Source organism: Empidonax traillii, unplaced genomic scaffold (assembly GCF_003031625.1).
Source record: "Empidonax traillii isolate 1590-97213 ecotype Southwest subspecies unplaced genomic scaffold, ASM303162v1 scaffold1421:size180434, whole genome shotgun sequence".
Classification (NCBI taxonomy): Eukaryota; Metazoa; Chordata; class Aves; order Passeriformes; family Tyrannidae; genus Empidonax; species Empidonax traillii.
In genome coordinates, this window is record NW_020956614.1 from 101262 (window position 1) to 117753 (window position 16492).

The 16492-nt window shown below is 36.2% G+C and overlaps 1 protein-coding gene across 4 annotated transcripts in view; it reads left to right on the forward strand.

Annotated features, from left to right (window-relative positions):
* The window catches only part of BCKDHB (branched chain keto acid dehydrogenase E1 subunit beta), a 114455-nt gene that overhangs the window by 59558 nt on the left and 38405 nt on the right, over positions 1 to 16492 (forward strand). For 3 of the 4 annotated variants that reach the window (XM_027907227.1, XM_027907223.1, XM_027907222.1), the window contains exon 9: positions 3482 to 3568. The exons of the other annotated variant lie outside the window; for it this stretch is intronic. In XM_027907227.1, the coding sequence (XP_027763028.1) occupies positions 3482 to 3568 (87 nt within the window). The remainder of the gene's footprint in view (positions 1 to 3481; positions 3569 to 16492) is intronic. 4 annotated transcript variants of the gene reach the window in all.

Here is a 16492-nt window from a genome sequence, read left to right on the forward strand (position 1 = left end):
TATTAAAAAATAATTAGAAAGACATGATTTACAGTTCAATGTTGTTTTTTAAGAACATTTAATAGACACTCACAAAACAAATTAACATAGTTTGAGAAGTAGAGCGTTAGTGCTGTGCTGAGTTCAACTCTATGGCATAGAAGGGCAGTGTTAGTGAATTGAAATAGTAACGTCCCAAGGTCCTGCAAAATTGGATTTTGAACCTGTTTAATATTTCCATCAAATATATGGAAAATATTTAAAACTGTTACTGATAAAAAATTAGAGACAACAAACAGCTGAATAAACAGATAAAATAGGCACTCAATTACTGATAAAGAGAAGATATGCTCATTAACTGAGCTAGGCTCAGACACACAATGTATTTTTCAGCACATCCAGATGTAATTTTTGTGTCTTGAAATAATAAATGCACACTATATTTCCATCTTTATTCCAGGAAGCAATTATCCTTTGAGAAGAAAACCCTCTTTCCCAAGAACAGGGAATCACAGTCGTTAGTTAAAGCTGGACTGGTGTTATTATGCTTTGGCTGAAAGGCCTCATACATCTAAGAGCTGCAGTGCTGAGGCTGTGTTATCTCTGTATTTGGTGGTGTTCTGAGAAAGTCTGGAGTGCTGGTTCCAGATGGGTGTGCTTCAAGAAGGACATAGGAAACTGGAGATGACTCAGGGCAGAGTAAGAATGATGAAGGAATTGGAAATGTGCTGTTTGCTGAAAGATTTAGAGCTCAGGCTGCTAAGCCAAGCAAAATTGTGGTTGAGACCATCTGATCACAGTCTTAACATATTCACGTGGGAGCAGAAATGTGATCATAGATAGGGTCTCCCTCTAACAAACAAAGAAAACAAGAATCAGCATCTTTGTAGTTGATGTCAGCCAAATGAGTTTGGATAAAGGGTGCAAAATTGTACAGGGAAGGGAGTCAGGCACTGGAAGAACTTACGAGTAGGTGTGATGCATTTGCAAGCTGGAAACACTGTAATTGAGATTGCGTGTCTTTCTGAAAGACTCACTGTTGTTTAGGAACACAGAGTTAATGCAAAGTAGAAGTTGATGTGGGGAGCTTGTAATATCAACAATGCTCACATCCTTACTTAAAGTCCATGGCACTATTTGCAGTGCAGTGTAGTGGTTCATTTCTGCTCACTTTGAATATGGTTTAACCATTAGGAGAATTGTTTTTTTTCCAGTATTGTGCAATGTGGTGCAGGAATCCATGCTGCCCCTGAACAAGTTGGGATGGATACTAAAAGCACTGAAGCTATACTAGCATGGTTTTGTATCAGGAGTGATATATATATATACTGTATTCTAGCAGGGCTGAGCTATTTGTATGCATGGCTCGGTGATCACAGCTACTTGCTCCCTCTTAACAACCTCCTACAGGCAAGGAATCCTTGAATACCTTGGGAATCACGTATTAAAACGAGGATTTATCTTACAGTAGAGGCAGGTTTCCAAAAAGAGATTATTTTTTACTTTTTTGTTGTTGCTGTTGTGCAGTGATTTGGTTTGTTTGTTTTGGGTTTTGTTTTTATTGTTAACGTTGCTCCAGCTTGAGAACAGTTAAAATAAAAGAAGTTATTTACTACAAGAGACCATACTGGATTCAGTAAACTGGTGATGTGAAAATAATTGGAGGCTGAGACATAGCGAAGGAACACACTGAAGGCCCTATTCTTTCTTTTCCCTAAACATTGAGTTTTCTCCAGAGATAAGATACTGGACTGCTGGATTACTGGTCTGATCACATGTGAATTTTCCTGTATGCTTTCTAAGAGTGTCTATTTCTTGCTACTATATTCTGAAAAATGAAATCTGTAACTTTAATGACAGTTTGTAACATATCAAAATGTTAACCTCTCAGAACAAATATATGCAACTGAATCTTTCTTTAAAATGATAGTAGAAGGATTTAAAAACAACCAAACAAACATATAAAACAACCCTCACGAACTTTTACACTGATTAGTTGTATCAGTTTTACCATAGCAGCTTGTACTTGATTATATCAGTTTTATCATAACAACTTAAAACTGGAGTGTACGTTTTGTTTGTTGAAGCGTTTTAACGTATTGGACAGATTTACAGTGCAGGTAATGCCTCTGCTGTTTTGGTGTGAATTTCCAGTGCTGGCAAAAGAAAGAAATCAACCTATGTAACTGGGTTACTTTCCAAGTGTTGAAATGCTTTTTTCTGTCTTGTTTAGCTCTGAATGTTGTCAAACCACTTCATAGTACAGTATATGGATCGTGTTCGTAGCCTGTGAGTTGCCAGCACATCTGTGAATAGGCAAAAACTTAGAAAAATATTGAATCAGAGGGAAAGTTGCATAATTAAGCCATTGTCTTTATGTATTCTATTACACAGATAACACAGAGCTGCCCAACTGCAGACGGTGCTGGCCTAGTCATTAAATTGAAGATCACAGTATTCAGAAAGTCTAACATGATAGTGCTGACTTGGGCTTCTCCACTTGATGACTAATGGTGCACCAGCAGTACATTATGTACTTATCTTAAAGATCAGACTGTAACTGTTCTTGAAAGATTAACATACACATTAATCTGATTTTTTTTTCTGATGTGCATGTCCAGAAGTTTATGAAAATTTTTAATACACCTTATTAGTATATTAATTTAAAAATGCATATTATGGAATCAGAGACTTTGCTGCCATATTTCTGACCAAAGGTATCTGATACTGTTCGATTATAGGCAATGTAGCATGTAGTTGCAGTAAGCATCAAGATATTTGAGTGTGGTGAAGCTCCATATTCCCATCAGATTAAAAATATTTCGCTTTCATTGTTATGCTTTGTAATGAACAGAGACTTTTTTTTTTAATTAAAGATGCTTAGATCATCTTCTGTATGCTATGTATTTATTCGTAAGGCAGATCACATAAAAACTGCACAAACACTGAGATGTAAAATTAGAAAATGGTGCTTCTAATTGCCACATAAAACTTGAATAAGCAGCGATAATCCATGTATTTTCTTGCTAAAATTTTTATTTAATAGTTTTACTTTCTGAATAGCTGCGATTCATAGGAACATAGGAACTGATTGTGCAGAGATATCAGTGAAGGATAACTTTATATGTGTGTCTTTTAGTATTTTCAGGATTTGAGTTTTTATGGACTACTTGTTAAAATCCTTCATTTCAGAAATGTTACAGTTTGCATTAATAGTGTAAATTCATAGACGATGCATTCAATTTTTGTTCTTGATATTTGCTTAAAATTGAATGGAAAATGTAAACTTTTTTTGTAGTAAACATAAAAGCATCCCATTAATTACTCAATTTAGTCTTTCAGGATAATTTGTCTTTCACTGGAAGTGTAGGAGTGGAAAAGTAGCTACGTTCTAACACTGCTAATAACATCACATATTTCCTGTGTTCCACAAATAGTACAAGTAAGAAATCATAAGAGTTGTAATTTGATGACATTTTACGTGTTTGTTTTTCCATTTCAGTCGGTGGCAAAGACTGGGCGATTGCTGATTAGCCATGAGGCTCCCTTGACAGGAGGATTTGCATCTGAAATCAGTTCCACAGTTCAGGTACCCAGGTTATTTATTTTTAAGTGTTCTGCATGGTTGAATATGTTTCCCTATAGACGCAATTCTTATTATTACATTAAAAGTTGAGGTTTTAATTTTTTTTCAGGTTACTCTCTTTTGCATTTTTATTAAATTTCAGTTTTGTGGATGCCTGCTTTTCTTTATCCAAACAGCTGAGAAATTATCTACCTGCCAGGCACTGGGCATAGTGCCTGCTAAGCTATAAATTTACCTTTCCCTGAAAAGCAGGGAGAATGAACTGTCAGATGCAGAGGAAAAAACTTTATGTATAGTCTGGTTTTAATTTACTTTTTTTTTTCCTTTATATGCTTATCCCTGAAGCTTCTTAAAATACATTCTAGAAATGCTGAAATCAGAGACAGGAAAAGCACTCAGGTCCAGTACAGTATAACGTGGGGGTTACACATCGTGTTCAGAGACCTGGTTACAAAAAAGGAGTCTGCAGAAGTTGTTCATCTGTAGTGGTGGTGCTGACACACGTGTTGAGCTTGTATGCACAGAACAGCTTTGAAAGGCTGTACATCAGTACCAGTTATATCTGGAGCATTAGGCTTCTTTTAAAGTCATTCTAAGCTTTCTGTTGTGTTTTATATCTGTACCAGCACACAGATTTTTCCCCTTACTTTGATTTCTTTCCTATGCATGCCAGTGACACTGGCTTATAGAAACATCTAAAACTAAATGTGCCCATCACCACCTAATAACTATTTTCTGGGTATTTTAGAATAGTTAAATTAGAGGACTAGAGAGACATGAGATTCTAAAATTCACCATATAGTCAGTAATTAAAGCTCAGGACTCAGCCTTTTTGTAGGTAGGAATAGAGTTAATAATTTCAGGAACATAATTTAAAATTAAATGTGCATAAGGAATCAGAAGACTATGTTTCTTGAGCTTTGTGGTATGATTTCTTTTAAAGAGTAGTTGTACTAATTTTAACGTGACTATATTAGGGTCATATATTTTTTCTACCAAAATGTTTTTCTCTGTTAACCAAATATTTGGTTGCATGGAGACCTCCTAGCAGCCTTCCAATAGCTGAAGGAGACCTAGAGGAAGCCAGAGAGGAACTTCATCAGGAACTGTAGTGACACAACAAGGAGTAATGGGTTCAAACTGAAAGAGGAGAAGTTCAGGGGAGGAGGGGAAGATAAGTTAGATATATGAAAGAAATTTTTTACTGTGGCGGTGGTCAGGCACTGGCACAGATTGCCCAGAGAAGTTGTGAATGCCCCATCCCTGGAAGTGTTCAAGGCCAGGCTGGATGGGGCTTTGAGCAACCTGGTCTAGTGGAAGTTGTCCCTGCCCATGGCCTTTTGACCTCCTTTCTTTAATATGTATTCTGTTTGATTAAACTATGGTTAATAAAGTCCTAAGGTACTGCCAAATGTGAATGTAGAAAGTTATAATTTTTTAAAAAGTCTTACAAAAATGTGAAATAAACTCAACCAAAAGATCCTGTCTTTTAGTGTCTTATATTATTAACACTTGAGGAGAAAACTATTCTAAGCCCTTTAGCAATGTCATAATTAACTGGTATAACAAAAGAAAACATGTATTCAAGAAAAAAGGGAGCTGAAAAAGAAAAAAGCTTATCAGTAAAAATAATTGGAAGAGCATGGGATGCCCAATATATTGCTAAACTACAACATGAGTTTTTAATCTCCTCACACCTTTACTGACAAAGCTACTTACCTAATTGATCTGTCTTGGTGTTGTTTTTCATATCAGAGATATATCTTGACAAATATCACTTATTTAGAAAACAAAGTTTAAAATGTTTTAGTAAAGAGCTATTTATTTCTGTCAATATTGAAAGGAAATATTTGTTTTATTACAGTTGCTCATAATTTTATATTCATATTTCTTAGGAAACTAGCCTTTCTATCTTGAGAAATACTAGTTAATCTATCACACCCGCTCCCTCAGAATAAACTGAAATATAACTTGTTGGAATTGAATGTATCCATGACAAGTTTCTTTCGTATAAATGTGTCAACTCGAGTCTGTGTTGTGGTTACATTCTCATTACTCTGTATATCCATTCTTGAAGATTCTATCCTCCATACTAAAATTTTGATATGAGTTACTTTAAAGACTATACTGCAAAAGATATTAGAATAATATTTACAAAGCATTACAACTTTTAAGAACAGTATTGCTTTAGGCATAATAAAGACCTTGCCTTTCCTCCTCAGTGAAAAAACTTGATCTCTAAATGGTCAAGTTAATTCCATATGTCTAATATCACTGTGCTGTAAAAATAAAAACAAAAAGTGAAATTCTCTTTTGCTGGATACAATCTATACTGAGAATGCCAAAAATTGGAGATTGCAGTTGGCTTTAGCTTCCTCTTACACATGGAAGTAATAGGACTTCAATAAAGTATGTCCAGTTGGATTAGATGGTTAGTTTCCATATTGTTATTCCATCCGTGCTGTGAGGTCTCTTGTCATAGAAACAAGGTGAATAAAAGTACATAGGTTATTTTAAAAGTTAATGGTCACAAACACTTCATGGTGATGTACACATCAAGGAAAAGAGTACAAATGGAAATGATGGCTTTCACTCATGAACTGTAGGAAAAAATTACTTGGAATAGTTTTCTTTTTTCATATGTGAGATTAAAAGCAGCGTTTTTGGAGAGCATATTAAATCAGATTTGTTTTGTGTCAAATACAGAATATTTTAAAGGGGCAAATTGTTGCACTAAGTAGTCTTTTGCTCTGCTCAAACATATAAAACTAAGAACAAGAGGGGGTGGTGTAGTTAAAACTCTACGTGATATGACTTTGCCCTTTGTTCCAATGCTTTGTATGTGATCTCTGCAAGTATTCTGAAGTGAGCAACAAATGTTAGGGTAAATTCAATACAGCCGCAGTTAATATTCCAATTTGATTGTGTTCTGTATAAATGCTTGCAAAAATGTCATGTTCAGCAGAGAAGCCATTAAACTTTTGCTTAAGGCATATGGTTGGAGCACAGTTTGAGAAACCTTGGGAGAAAGGCCCGCTGAGATGTCACTTCCAAAATAATGAAGGATTGGGTGTGGAATTCATCAGTACGTTAATCACTTGTAATACAAAGGAATGTAAATCCAGTAATTGTGTCTGTTTTAAAAAACAAAAATAAGAAAGAAAAGGGAGGAGGGAAAGAAACAGGATGTTTTCAAAGAGGGATAAATGGGTGGAAAAAGGGAAGCAGGAGTAGACAATGGTAAGATATGTGATAAAAGGCTCAACTGCCCGTACAGACACACACAAAGGAGTTTAGTGGCTCAGTAGGCAGGGGAAACCAAATAACTCAGTCTGGGAAATGGAGTCCCTGTCTCAGCTCTTTCCAAGGCTGTCTCCAACCTCAGCCCCATGGGCCGTGGTGGAGGCAGCCAGCACCAGGAGTAAGGGACACTTTGGATGACTCTACAGTGGAGTTGCTATCTGCCAGCACTGGAGAGTTGGTATGGGGTGCGGGGGAAGAATTTTGGAAGACTTGTTGGATGTTTAGAGGAGGAACCAAAACTGGGGAGAGGTGGAGAACTGAGGTGGCTTGGAGAGGCAAAGATATGGGAAAATTGAGATATAAAGGGATAAAAGGGAAAATTGTATTATGGTTACAATAATTTGTTGGTTACTATTTTCTGATAGGGCTGAAATAAATGTAGGGAATTAGCACATATCCTTTGGCATTGATCTTGCAAATACAGAAAATATATGTCACAGGAAGGTCTTGTTGATTTCTAGCCATTCTCTACCAATAATGGCTAAAATATTTTAAATATTAAATATTTAAATATTAAATATTTAAATTTTTAAATATTTTAAATATTTAAATATTTAAAATTTCATTTAGGAAACCTTGTTTTTTGTGTACATGGATGACTTAGTAGCAGAATACACCATGGAAATATATACTGTTATTAAAATATAAGAAATGCACGTGATGTAAGTTGATAGCTGATCTGGTAAAGGTCATGGCTGCCTATAAAATAGCAAGTCAGCACACTGTTTTTTCTAGAGGATTGCACAGATGTGAAAAGGAACATTTTGTCATTCTTGCAGGAACAAAGCAATTTTGTTTCACTTGTGGGTTTCTGTCTTAGTAGTGTAGTTTCTTTTCTTATTGCCTGGTAATTACTTTGTCCCTCTGAGCCCTTCCAGAGGACTCAGTGTGCTTCTCAGAATTACACAGGGGTATCAGTCTTCCAAAAGATTGGTATTAATCAGAGGATAGGACCGAGAAAATTCAATAAAATAACCTGTTTCTGAGGCTGAGTTACGTGATCTTATTTTTAAATCTTGGATTCTGTATCTAAAAATTGAGTATAATAGTACTGGACTGTTTGGTCAGTGGTGCTTTAGATTTCCTCCTCCTGCAGCAAAATAAGGCCAAGTCTCCAGTAAGTGGTGTAATTTCCTGCTGGATTGTGACATTGGGGGAAACTATTAGATGAGCTGGTTTTGTGAGAAGCATTTCAGGAAGAGGAAAAGTGGGTGTATCTAGGAACACCTTTCAAAGACATAAGAGTTTCACAGCAGTTTTATTCCAAAGAAGGTTACCAGAGGGGAAAAAGTAACAAAACAACAACAACAACAAAATTCAGTGATTTCTTCAGTATGAAAATTTAAAGTAAAATGATATTGGACTGGTATTGGCTGAAACTGTCTTAAATAACTATTATTTTATGGAAAAATAAATAACTATAGATAACTATTATTTTATGAAAAAAATTCACTTTTCAACAAAGCGTTTTCAGAATGTTTGTCCTGAATCATTTTTCATATGTCTTTGAAAAATTATTTCTTTAAAGACATTATATGTCTTTAGAATTTAGGATGCTGACATATTCCAGATAGTTCCATTATTTCAGTTTTCTTTTGAGCAGAAGGTAAGGTGGAATTTCCTCTCTGTGGCGTTTTGAGGAAGTGAAAGCAATGCAGTACTCCAAAATATTTGTGAGACCAGGTTTGAATTTCAGATTATGCACCTGTGTCTGTACGTAGTACAAAAGGAACTAATTAATAACTGAGTCTGTGGGATTTATTTTGGAATTATGGTGAATAACATCAGATTTTGTGCTAGTGCCACTCTAATTTTAATGAGCAGGCTGTTAACTGCTATTAAAGTCTGTCTTTATTGAAAGCAATGCTTTTGGTGTAATTGTTATAATTTATATTTAAATGCTTTCATTCGCAGAATATGTGTTGAAGCAAATTGCCTTTTGAACTGACCTTTGAGATATGGTGGTATGTGTATGTCTTAAGAAGCTGGAAGAGTTTGAGGTACAAATTGTTAGAACTACATAATTGCAGAAATGAAGGAAATTTTTATTGTTCTCTGTTCAGCTGGAGAAATAATAAAAGAAGACCCAAACATGTTTTCCCATATTAATGAAAAAGATGACTGAGCACAGGCCAGCCTGGACAGCTTTTCATAGGACACAGACTTTTTTCACTGAGTACTGTTTCATGGAATGTCTAAACAAAGAGTCTCTGGACTAAATGTAACACAAATATTCAAGGAAAAGGCACACTAAAACATATGAGTACAGCAGTGTGGTTCTTCAGCTGATGTCAGAAAATTATTGCATCAGAACTGATATTTTTTAACTTTTCTTTGACATGATTACAATAGCCAGTAAAATTGGAAGAGATGAAATACTGACACAATGTGGTCCTTCATTTGGGGCACATCTAGCAGGAATCACAAACTACAATAGAAAAGTCTGGTTTTATAGATCACACCATCAGTTTCTGTCAGGAGGAAGTATTTGTGTAGAATATAAAGAAAAGCTGGAGTAAATGCAGGGAAATAAATTCAAGGTGGGCATAAATTGTATAGTTATACAGAAAAGAGCAGTGATTTGAAGGAAAAGAAAATAGAGTATATAGAAATAAGCCATAATGATAAAAAATAATAATATTATTTCTTAAGTGAGGGGTTGGGAGCAGTAAGGGAAAATATTAACATAAATTAGCCATTCAGTAACTTGAGTCAAAAGTACATGAAAATGTTGCTTGTATTTATAAAAAGTGACTATAAGCATTTCATCAAACTCACAATTTGTGATGCAGCATGAACGAGAAGCAAATTTTGCTATGCAAGTCTGAAATCTGGCATAACATTGAATGTAAGTATATCTTGTTACACAATGTAGAAAATGAAAGTAAATGGACAATATAAGATTTCTCAAAAGAAATGAAGCCATATTACTAATCAGTAAAAATGAGGTTTATGTACTACAAAAATATTTGAAAAGTAAGATCCACCAGTGGTACTGAAAAGTTCCATAAAATCTTTATAAAAAATGATCTTTCAGATTAGGAACTTGATTTATGAATTTAATATGAATCTTTTATACTAGTTACCAAACTAAGAGTTATTCTTTATCTCAAAGAACCTTCTGAGGGCTTGGATACAGCAATAAACATTTAGGATTTTTTTTTGTTTCCTTTGTAAATAAGGAAGAACATGTTTTGTGTCTTTTACTCCAATATGTGCCCTCTCCTAAACCATTGCTACAGTGCCTACACAGTCCTGGGGCTTGTGAGCTCAACTGTAGAGATCTGGTGGTTGTGTTTGCCTGGCAGAGGTGGCATTTTTCTCAACCTATGCGACTTTTAAGAGGAAACCAAAACCTAACAAGAAATGCCTGTTCACAGAATGGTGCCTGGACTCCCTCCACACTAAATCTTTGAAGCCAAAATTTGTTTGGGTGTTACACAAAAGTCCCTTATTATAGTTTGACTCACTGCATAGAAGTATCTTAATTTTCATTTGTCTCATGTTCTGATATTATGACCCATACTGATATCTTGGTTTATAACTGCAAAAAATGCAGCACAGAATGAATGGACTTCTAAGATGTTTTGTTTGATCTTATCATGTCATAAAGTCCAATTTACCCATGAGGCTTTATAAGTGCTTATTTAATTTTCATGAACATAAGGAGGAACAAATTTCTCTAAAATACAAACAGAAAATTATTATAATGCTGGCATATGTTATCAGTTCAGGCTACAAGGGAATGTTGTGTTCCTCTAGGTTGGAATAAATTCAGTACTGAGCAGAGAAAAATGATTTAATGAATTCAATATAGCCAAATATTAAATGGGACACACAGTATTCTGTACTGTGTAAAACCCCCAAATACATTTCTTAAAACAAGCAAACAACCCCCAAATCCTAAAACAACATTCAAGTTGGAAAATGAAGTGCTCAAAGATTGTGGTAGATTTTCATAAAATCGGCCCTAGAACACACTCTCTAAAGTTGTAAACACTGAGTGTTTACATGACCAATTAGTCCAGTCTCTAGACATAACAGAAATCAAAATGTCTTATTCATCTGCAGCTCAGCTTGAAGTCTTTTCAGCTTCTGTGAAACGGTTCACGAAGAGGTCCACACAAGAGTGGGCATGTGGGCTAAGACATGTCCCAGCCATGGAGCTGCTCACGCACACTCGTTCCTCTTGTCTTTGCAAGCAGTCTCATCCCCTGTGTGAGAGGGAACACGGACCAAAATCACCTGCCTGCAAGTGATATTTCAGTCAGCCAGTTGTGGCATGTGCTTCTGATAGCAAATTATTAACCCCCACTTGAATCCCAGTGGCACTGATTTGGACGTGGGTTTCTGCACAGTGAGAGTGTGCCTTATCTACTTGTCTTTGGGTGTGTTCTCTGTAAAAATTGTTGGAGTTGGAGTAAGCTTTTCCCATGCACTATGAGAGCTAAAGCTGTTTCTTTTTTATCACTAGAGAGGTAGAAGCAAAAATGAGAGAGGAGCTTGGCAGTTTCCGTAGGCACTGAAAGGAGAGGGACACAGTAAGTACTGTCTCATTGGAAATCTTAAATAAGTGAGAGAAGAAGGTGAGCAGTAAGGTCTTGAGAGGCTGTTCCCAGTGTATGGGAATAAATGCTGGCTCTTTTGGAGTGTGCTACATTTGCCAGCTTTGCTGCCATGGGATCAGAGTTCACTGATAGAAGAGGTGGTAGGATGACAGGTACGTGCCAGTGAACACATCACCATGGATGGAGCAGGGAAAACTCAAGGCAGTGATCAGCTTGAGACTGCCTGCTCCTCTAGGCAGACATTTCTGATAGGCAATGACCAGCAAGATAGACACCTTTTAGGAAAGCATTCAACTGAGAAAAGAACATTTTTAAAGCTTATGGTTAATTTACATGCTTTCTATAGAGTTGCTTATTATCATGTAATGTATTGAAGAACGGCTTTTGGCACTGAAGCAAAATAACCCTTTCCTGTCCCACTTTCAGCTGCACTGTCTGTTAGGCAGAGGGCAGCATTTCTTTGAGATGCATCAAACCCTATTTGTCTTCTCCTGTCTGAACTGGTTTTCCTTGCATTGGTGGGATACACAAGTGTGGAGCCAAGTACTTCTTAATTTTTTTAAATGCAAATTCTTGAAGAGGCATGAGTTTATCCCCAGGGCAATACAAAGTGGTAAAGTGGCAGAATATGCTGGGAGTCATTGTGGTTCGGTAAAATCAAAAGTTTTAACTACTGAACAAGCGCAGTGTTTGATTCACCTTAATCAGTCAAGTGTATAGTGTTAAGTATGCTCTTAGTGTATTCACTGAGGACATTTTTTCCATGTTGTGATATTTAATTTGGCATACAAATGTTCACATGCCTGAGGCTGAACTCCAGCATCATTGTCCTGCTGATGCACCCCTGTTCATTCATTGTGATTTATAACTTTGAACAATGTGTTTGGTCTTCCAAACGCTAATTCTGAAAAAGACCAAAAACGTAGGCACTGAGGAAAATTAAAGTTTTCCCTTTGCTGTACACTCTCCCCCATCTGCGTTTTCATCTTTTTAGCTGTTAGGAGTTGTTCTTCTGATGGAAGGAACTTTTTTATGTTTATACTTACTCTGAGGTACAGTATACATTTACAATTGTAATTCAAATTGTTTTATTTAGAATCATGTTGAGATTCTAACACTTACATTTCTGATAGCCCATGGAGCTGATAGAAATTAGATGGTTTTACTCCACATTGTGAGGAGAGCAAAAAAAACCTTCTGTGGACTGCATATCCTGTGTTTTCTGCTCTGTGATTGCAGTGATATTTTTCGTTTTTTTTCTTTTTCTTCCTTTTTTTTCTCTTAATACCATATTAGAGTTCAGGAACATCAGCATTTCTAACTGGCATGTAAACATAACTAACAATGATTTAAAAGGGCATCAAAACGATGAACTTTCCTACAGCAATTTTGTGTCCATGGTAAAGTTGTTACTCAGCAGGCCTTTTTATTATACCATGTCAAATCACCAGCTCGTTGCTTAATGAAAATTAGTAAAAAAAATAGTTCATTCAAAAAAAATAGTTCATCAATTTACAGTTCATTGAAATTCCCACTCTAGTCTGATAAAAGATGATCTGTGGTAGGACTCTTGAGTAAGGCAACTCTGCAAAGCAACTACTAAGTCAAGGATATTTAACTTCCCTTCTGCTTGAAAAGTGAACAATACTATATTTGACTTACTTTATTTTGTTTGGCATTATCTGTTCTTCCCAATAAATTATTAATTGCTTTAGAACTCCAATGAAGTGCTTTGAACAGCAGTTTAGCAGGAGTCCCCTGTAAAAGTGTGGTAATGACATTTCTACCCTTTCCCAGTGCTCCCCACTCCTTGGGTGGTTGAATTCACTCGACCTTTGGCATAATTTCTCGAAGTGCTTCAGTGGGATGCTAGAATCCTTATTAGTTGCAGGTATAGCAACTTAATATGTGCCAAGGCAGCCTGGCAAGCCAGGGTAAAGAATAATGTGGAGGTTTTTATTTGCAGTGTATGTCAGGTTTACTTCTTTGGAGCAGACAGTCAGTAGCATATCTTACTTAAAGATTTGCTTTAGTGGGCTGGTTTGGGGTTGTAAAGTGCTGATTCCTGCAAGTAAATTGTTCTGTCATATACTGATATGACCATTGGAAATGGTCTGGCTAGACGATTAGTTTAGAGAAAGAGAAATAGTTCAGAGTAGTGTGACTGGAGAGGAGTGGTTTGTGGCATACAAAAATTTATGCAGAAAAGGGGAAAATTATGGTAGGAAACAGAAAAATCTATCCTTGCGTGTTAATGGCTCAGTGAAGTTTTCTAAATACTGTATATAAGGAACATTGCTTTTTAAATTTTCTTGCAGGTTTAATTAATACATAAAAGGCCTGTAAAACAGTGTGTATTTATTGATGTTTTATATACACATGCAAGAGCAAATTATTTCAGTTCTGTGGTGAATATATTTGTAGGAGGGAATGTACAAAAACCCTCTTGAACTCTTGTGTGGTTCTGTGCACTTACAGAGCGCTGTGAATTTTATACTGTTGCTATTGGCTACATTAAGATCTTTAATAAAGAAGAGAAAATGGAGGGTGCAGTTTTACTGCCTAAAAGAACTAGTCTAGGAGCTTCTGTTACTTCCTTGAGAAGGGAACTGCCTGCCCTCCTTGGGGAGAGGCAGAGCTAGTCAGTGCCCAAGTGTCACTCTGGCTTAAAGTCTCAAATCTGGACATATGACTGAAGGGTAAGTTATGATGATGCTGAGTTTCGTTATGATATTTTAGGTAGGCACAGATGAAATAATTGTTGAATAGTCTTTTTGAATGTAAATGGACACATATTCAGTGCTATCATATAGGGATCTGGCAGTTAAAACACTACAGTTGGAAATCTACAGAGATGATTAAAGTGATTTAAGAATTCCTGATAAGTAGATATAAGCCTGGAATTAGTTCCTGAGAAAAAGAAAGTTGCAGTCAGTTACATGAGACAAATGACAACAGTAGGAGAGAACCTTCTGTGTCCCTCTGTTCCCATGGCCTTATCTGCGACAAGGCTTTAGACTGCTAGAGAAAGGCCTATTATATAATGTAACACGAGCACAAGAGAATGAGCATGAGGTCCTCCTAGTTGTACATATAATTCACATGCTGTATATTGGCAGTGCCTGTGGTGCTTTATGTAGCTGTGCTGTTTGCCACTACAGCGGGATATTGAACAGCAGCTTTATTCAAAGAGCAATGGCAGTACTGGCATCTATCTACATCCCACTGGAAATGTTTGTTACTACCACATTTAACAGCGAACATCTACGCAGGAAAAAAAGTTCTAGGCACACATAGTGCAAATCATTCTACAGACAGTTGTCTCACAAGGAGAGAAAGCTAGTGAGGATTTAAAGCTGGACTTGATGGAGTCAGGAAGGAAAGTACTGCTTTCTCTGTACCAAACACTGAAGCAATAATTTTATAAAACAACATTCAAAATGGTGAAAAAGTTGCTCCACAAAGAGCCAAACCCATCTTTTATTAATCTTTGTGTGGAAGTTTATGACTCTGGAAAAGTTGGTCTGTGTAGCTGTAGCTGGAATTCTTCCCAAGATACATTTGCTTGGAAATAATATTTTGTTCCCTGTCATCACTGAAGAAGTGCCTTTTGTCAGTGTTACAGCAATTGGTGTGCTCATCACCCAGCTGTGTTTTGCTGAAGGACTAAGCATGCACAAATGACTAACACTTTGATGTCTGATCTTGGATGGATGTTTGAAGTGGGAAGCACAGAGGTGTTTCACTCTTTCCCATCATCTGGTGAAAATGTACCGTTTCTCCTGTACATTTAAAAAAACCTGCTGTCCTACATTTGGATTAATGAAGATTAGGAAGGATTATAGATAAAATGTCAGTTTTTACTCAAAGAGTATTAAAAAACCCCTAACTTGTCATCTGGGAGGTAGTAGGAAATGCAAGCTGCAGAGATTTCAGAGTCATTATCTGGATACCATATCCTCTACTTCCCATGTGTCTGACATTTATCAACTTGGCTCTAAGTCACCCACGGTGAAAATATAGACCCTGGTGATGAAATCTGTGGAATTAAGATTTCATTCTGAATACCTCTTTTTTTGTATTCCACTTCTTTTACATGACAGTGTGTGGAGAGGATGGTTGGCCCTAAGAGGCACCGTTTTTTCTTTAACTGGTTGCACATGTGTAGAATTGGAAACCTTGAGTTCTTTACAGCAAAAACCATAGTGCTTTGCTTTTTTGTACCTTCTTTTGTTCAGGCAACAGCATTAGTTGTCCTGTGCATGGATGAATAACCTTGCAATGAATAAAAATAAAAAGTGCAGCATCTTTAGGGAAAGAAAATGCCAAATCTGTATTCTAACATTACAGTGTTAGGAATAATATTTTTGATAGACTGTATATAAAAAAACCATCACCACATGTTCTAGAGAGGGAACTTTTCGTGGTTTTACTCTCTAATTTTGTTGATTTCAACAATATTATATCAGAATCCTATATGGCTTTGTATTTCATATTGTATGAATATCCAGTGCTTATTGTATATTAGGAGACCTAAATAAAGCTATTTAGCAGCCAAGTGTTAGAGTAAATTTGGAACTTGGGCACACTTATTTTAAACTCTATTAGTCAAAATGTAGTGCATTTTTTGAGAAGACTCAAGGTTCCTCAACACAATAATTCAGTTCAAAACTGCACCCATGCCTGATGAAATGATAAAAGCAGCAGTAAAGATGGAATCTTCATTATCCATTAGCAAAAATGCAAACTAAAAATTAGAAGTGTGTCTTACCTTGCTGGAAGTTATGAAAGGCAATGCAGTGCATTTCTGGATATCACACAACCCTCTGAAAAATATGCCACAATTATGATGGTTCTGTCATGGAGAGTCAGAAAATGTAATTTTATTTTTTTAACATTTGGTTTTAAAAGCTATTTGTGAGGCACTGCAGTCTCCCTTTCTCAGTCCTTCTCCTATGAGCTTATTAAAGTTGTCTGGTTGGGGATTTTTTTCTTTATAAGGTACATGTAGTTAAACTGAGAAGTCTGTATTTGATTCCCTAAATATATGGACTGA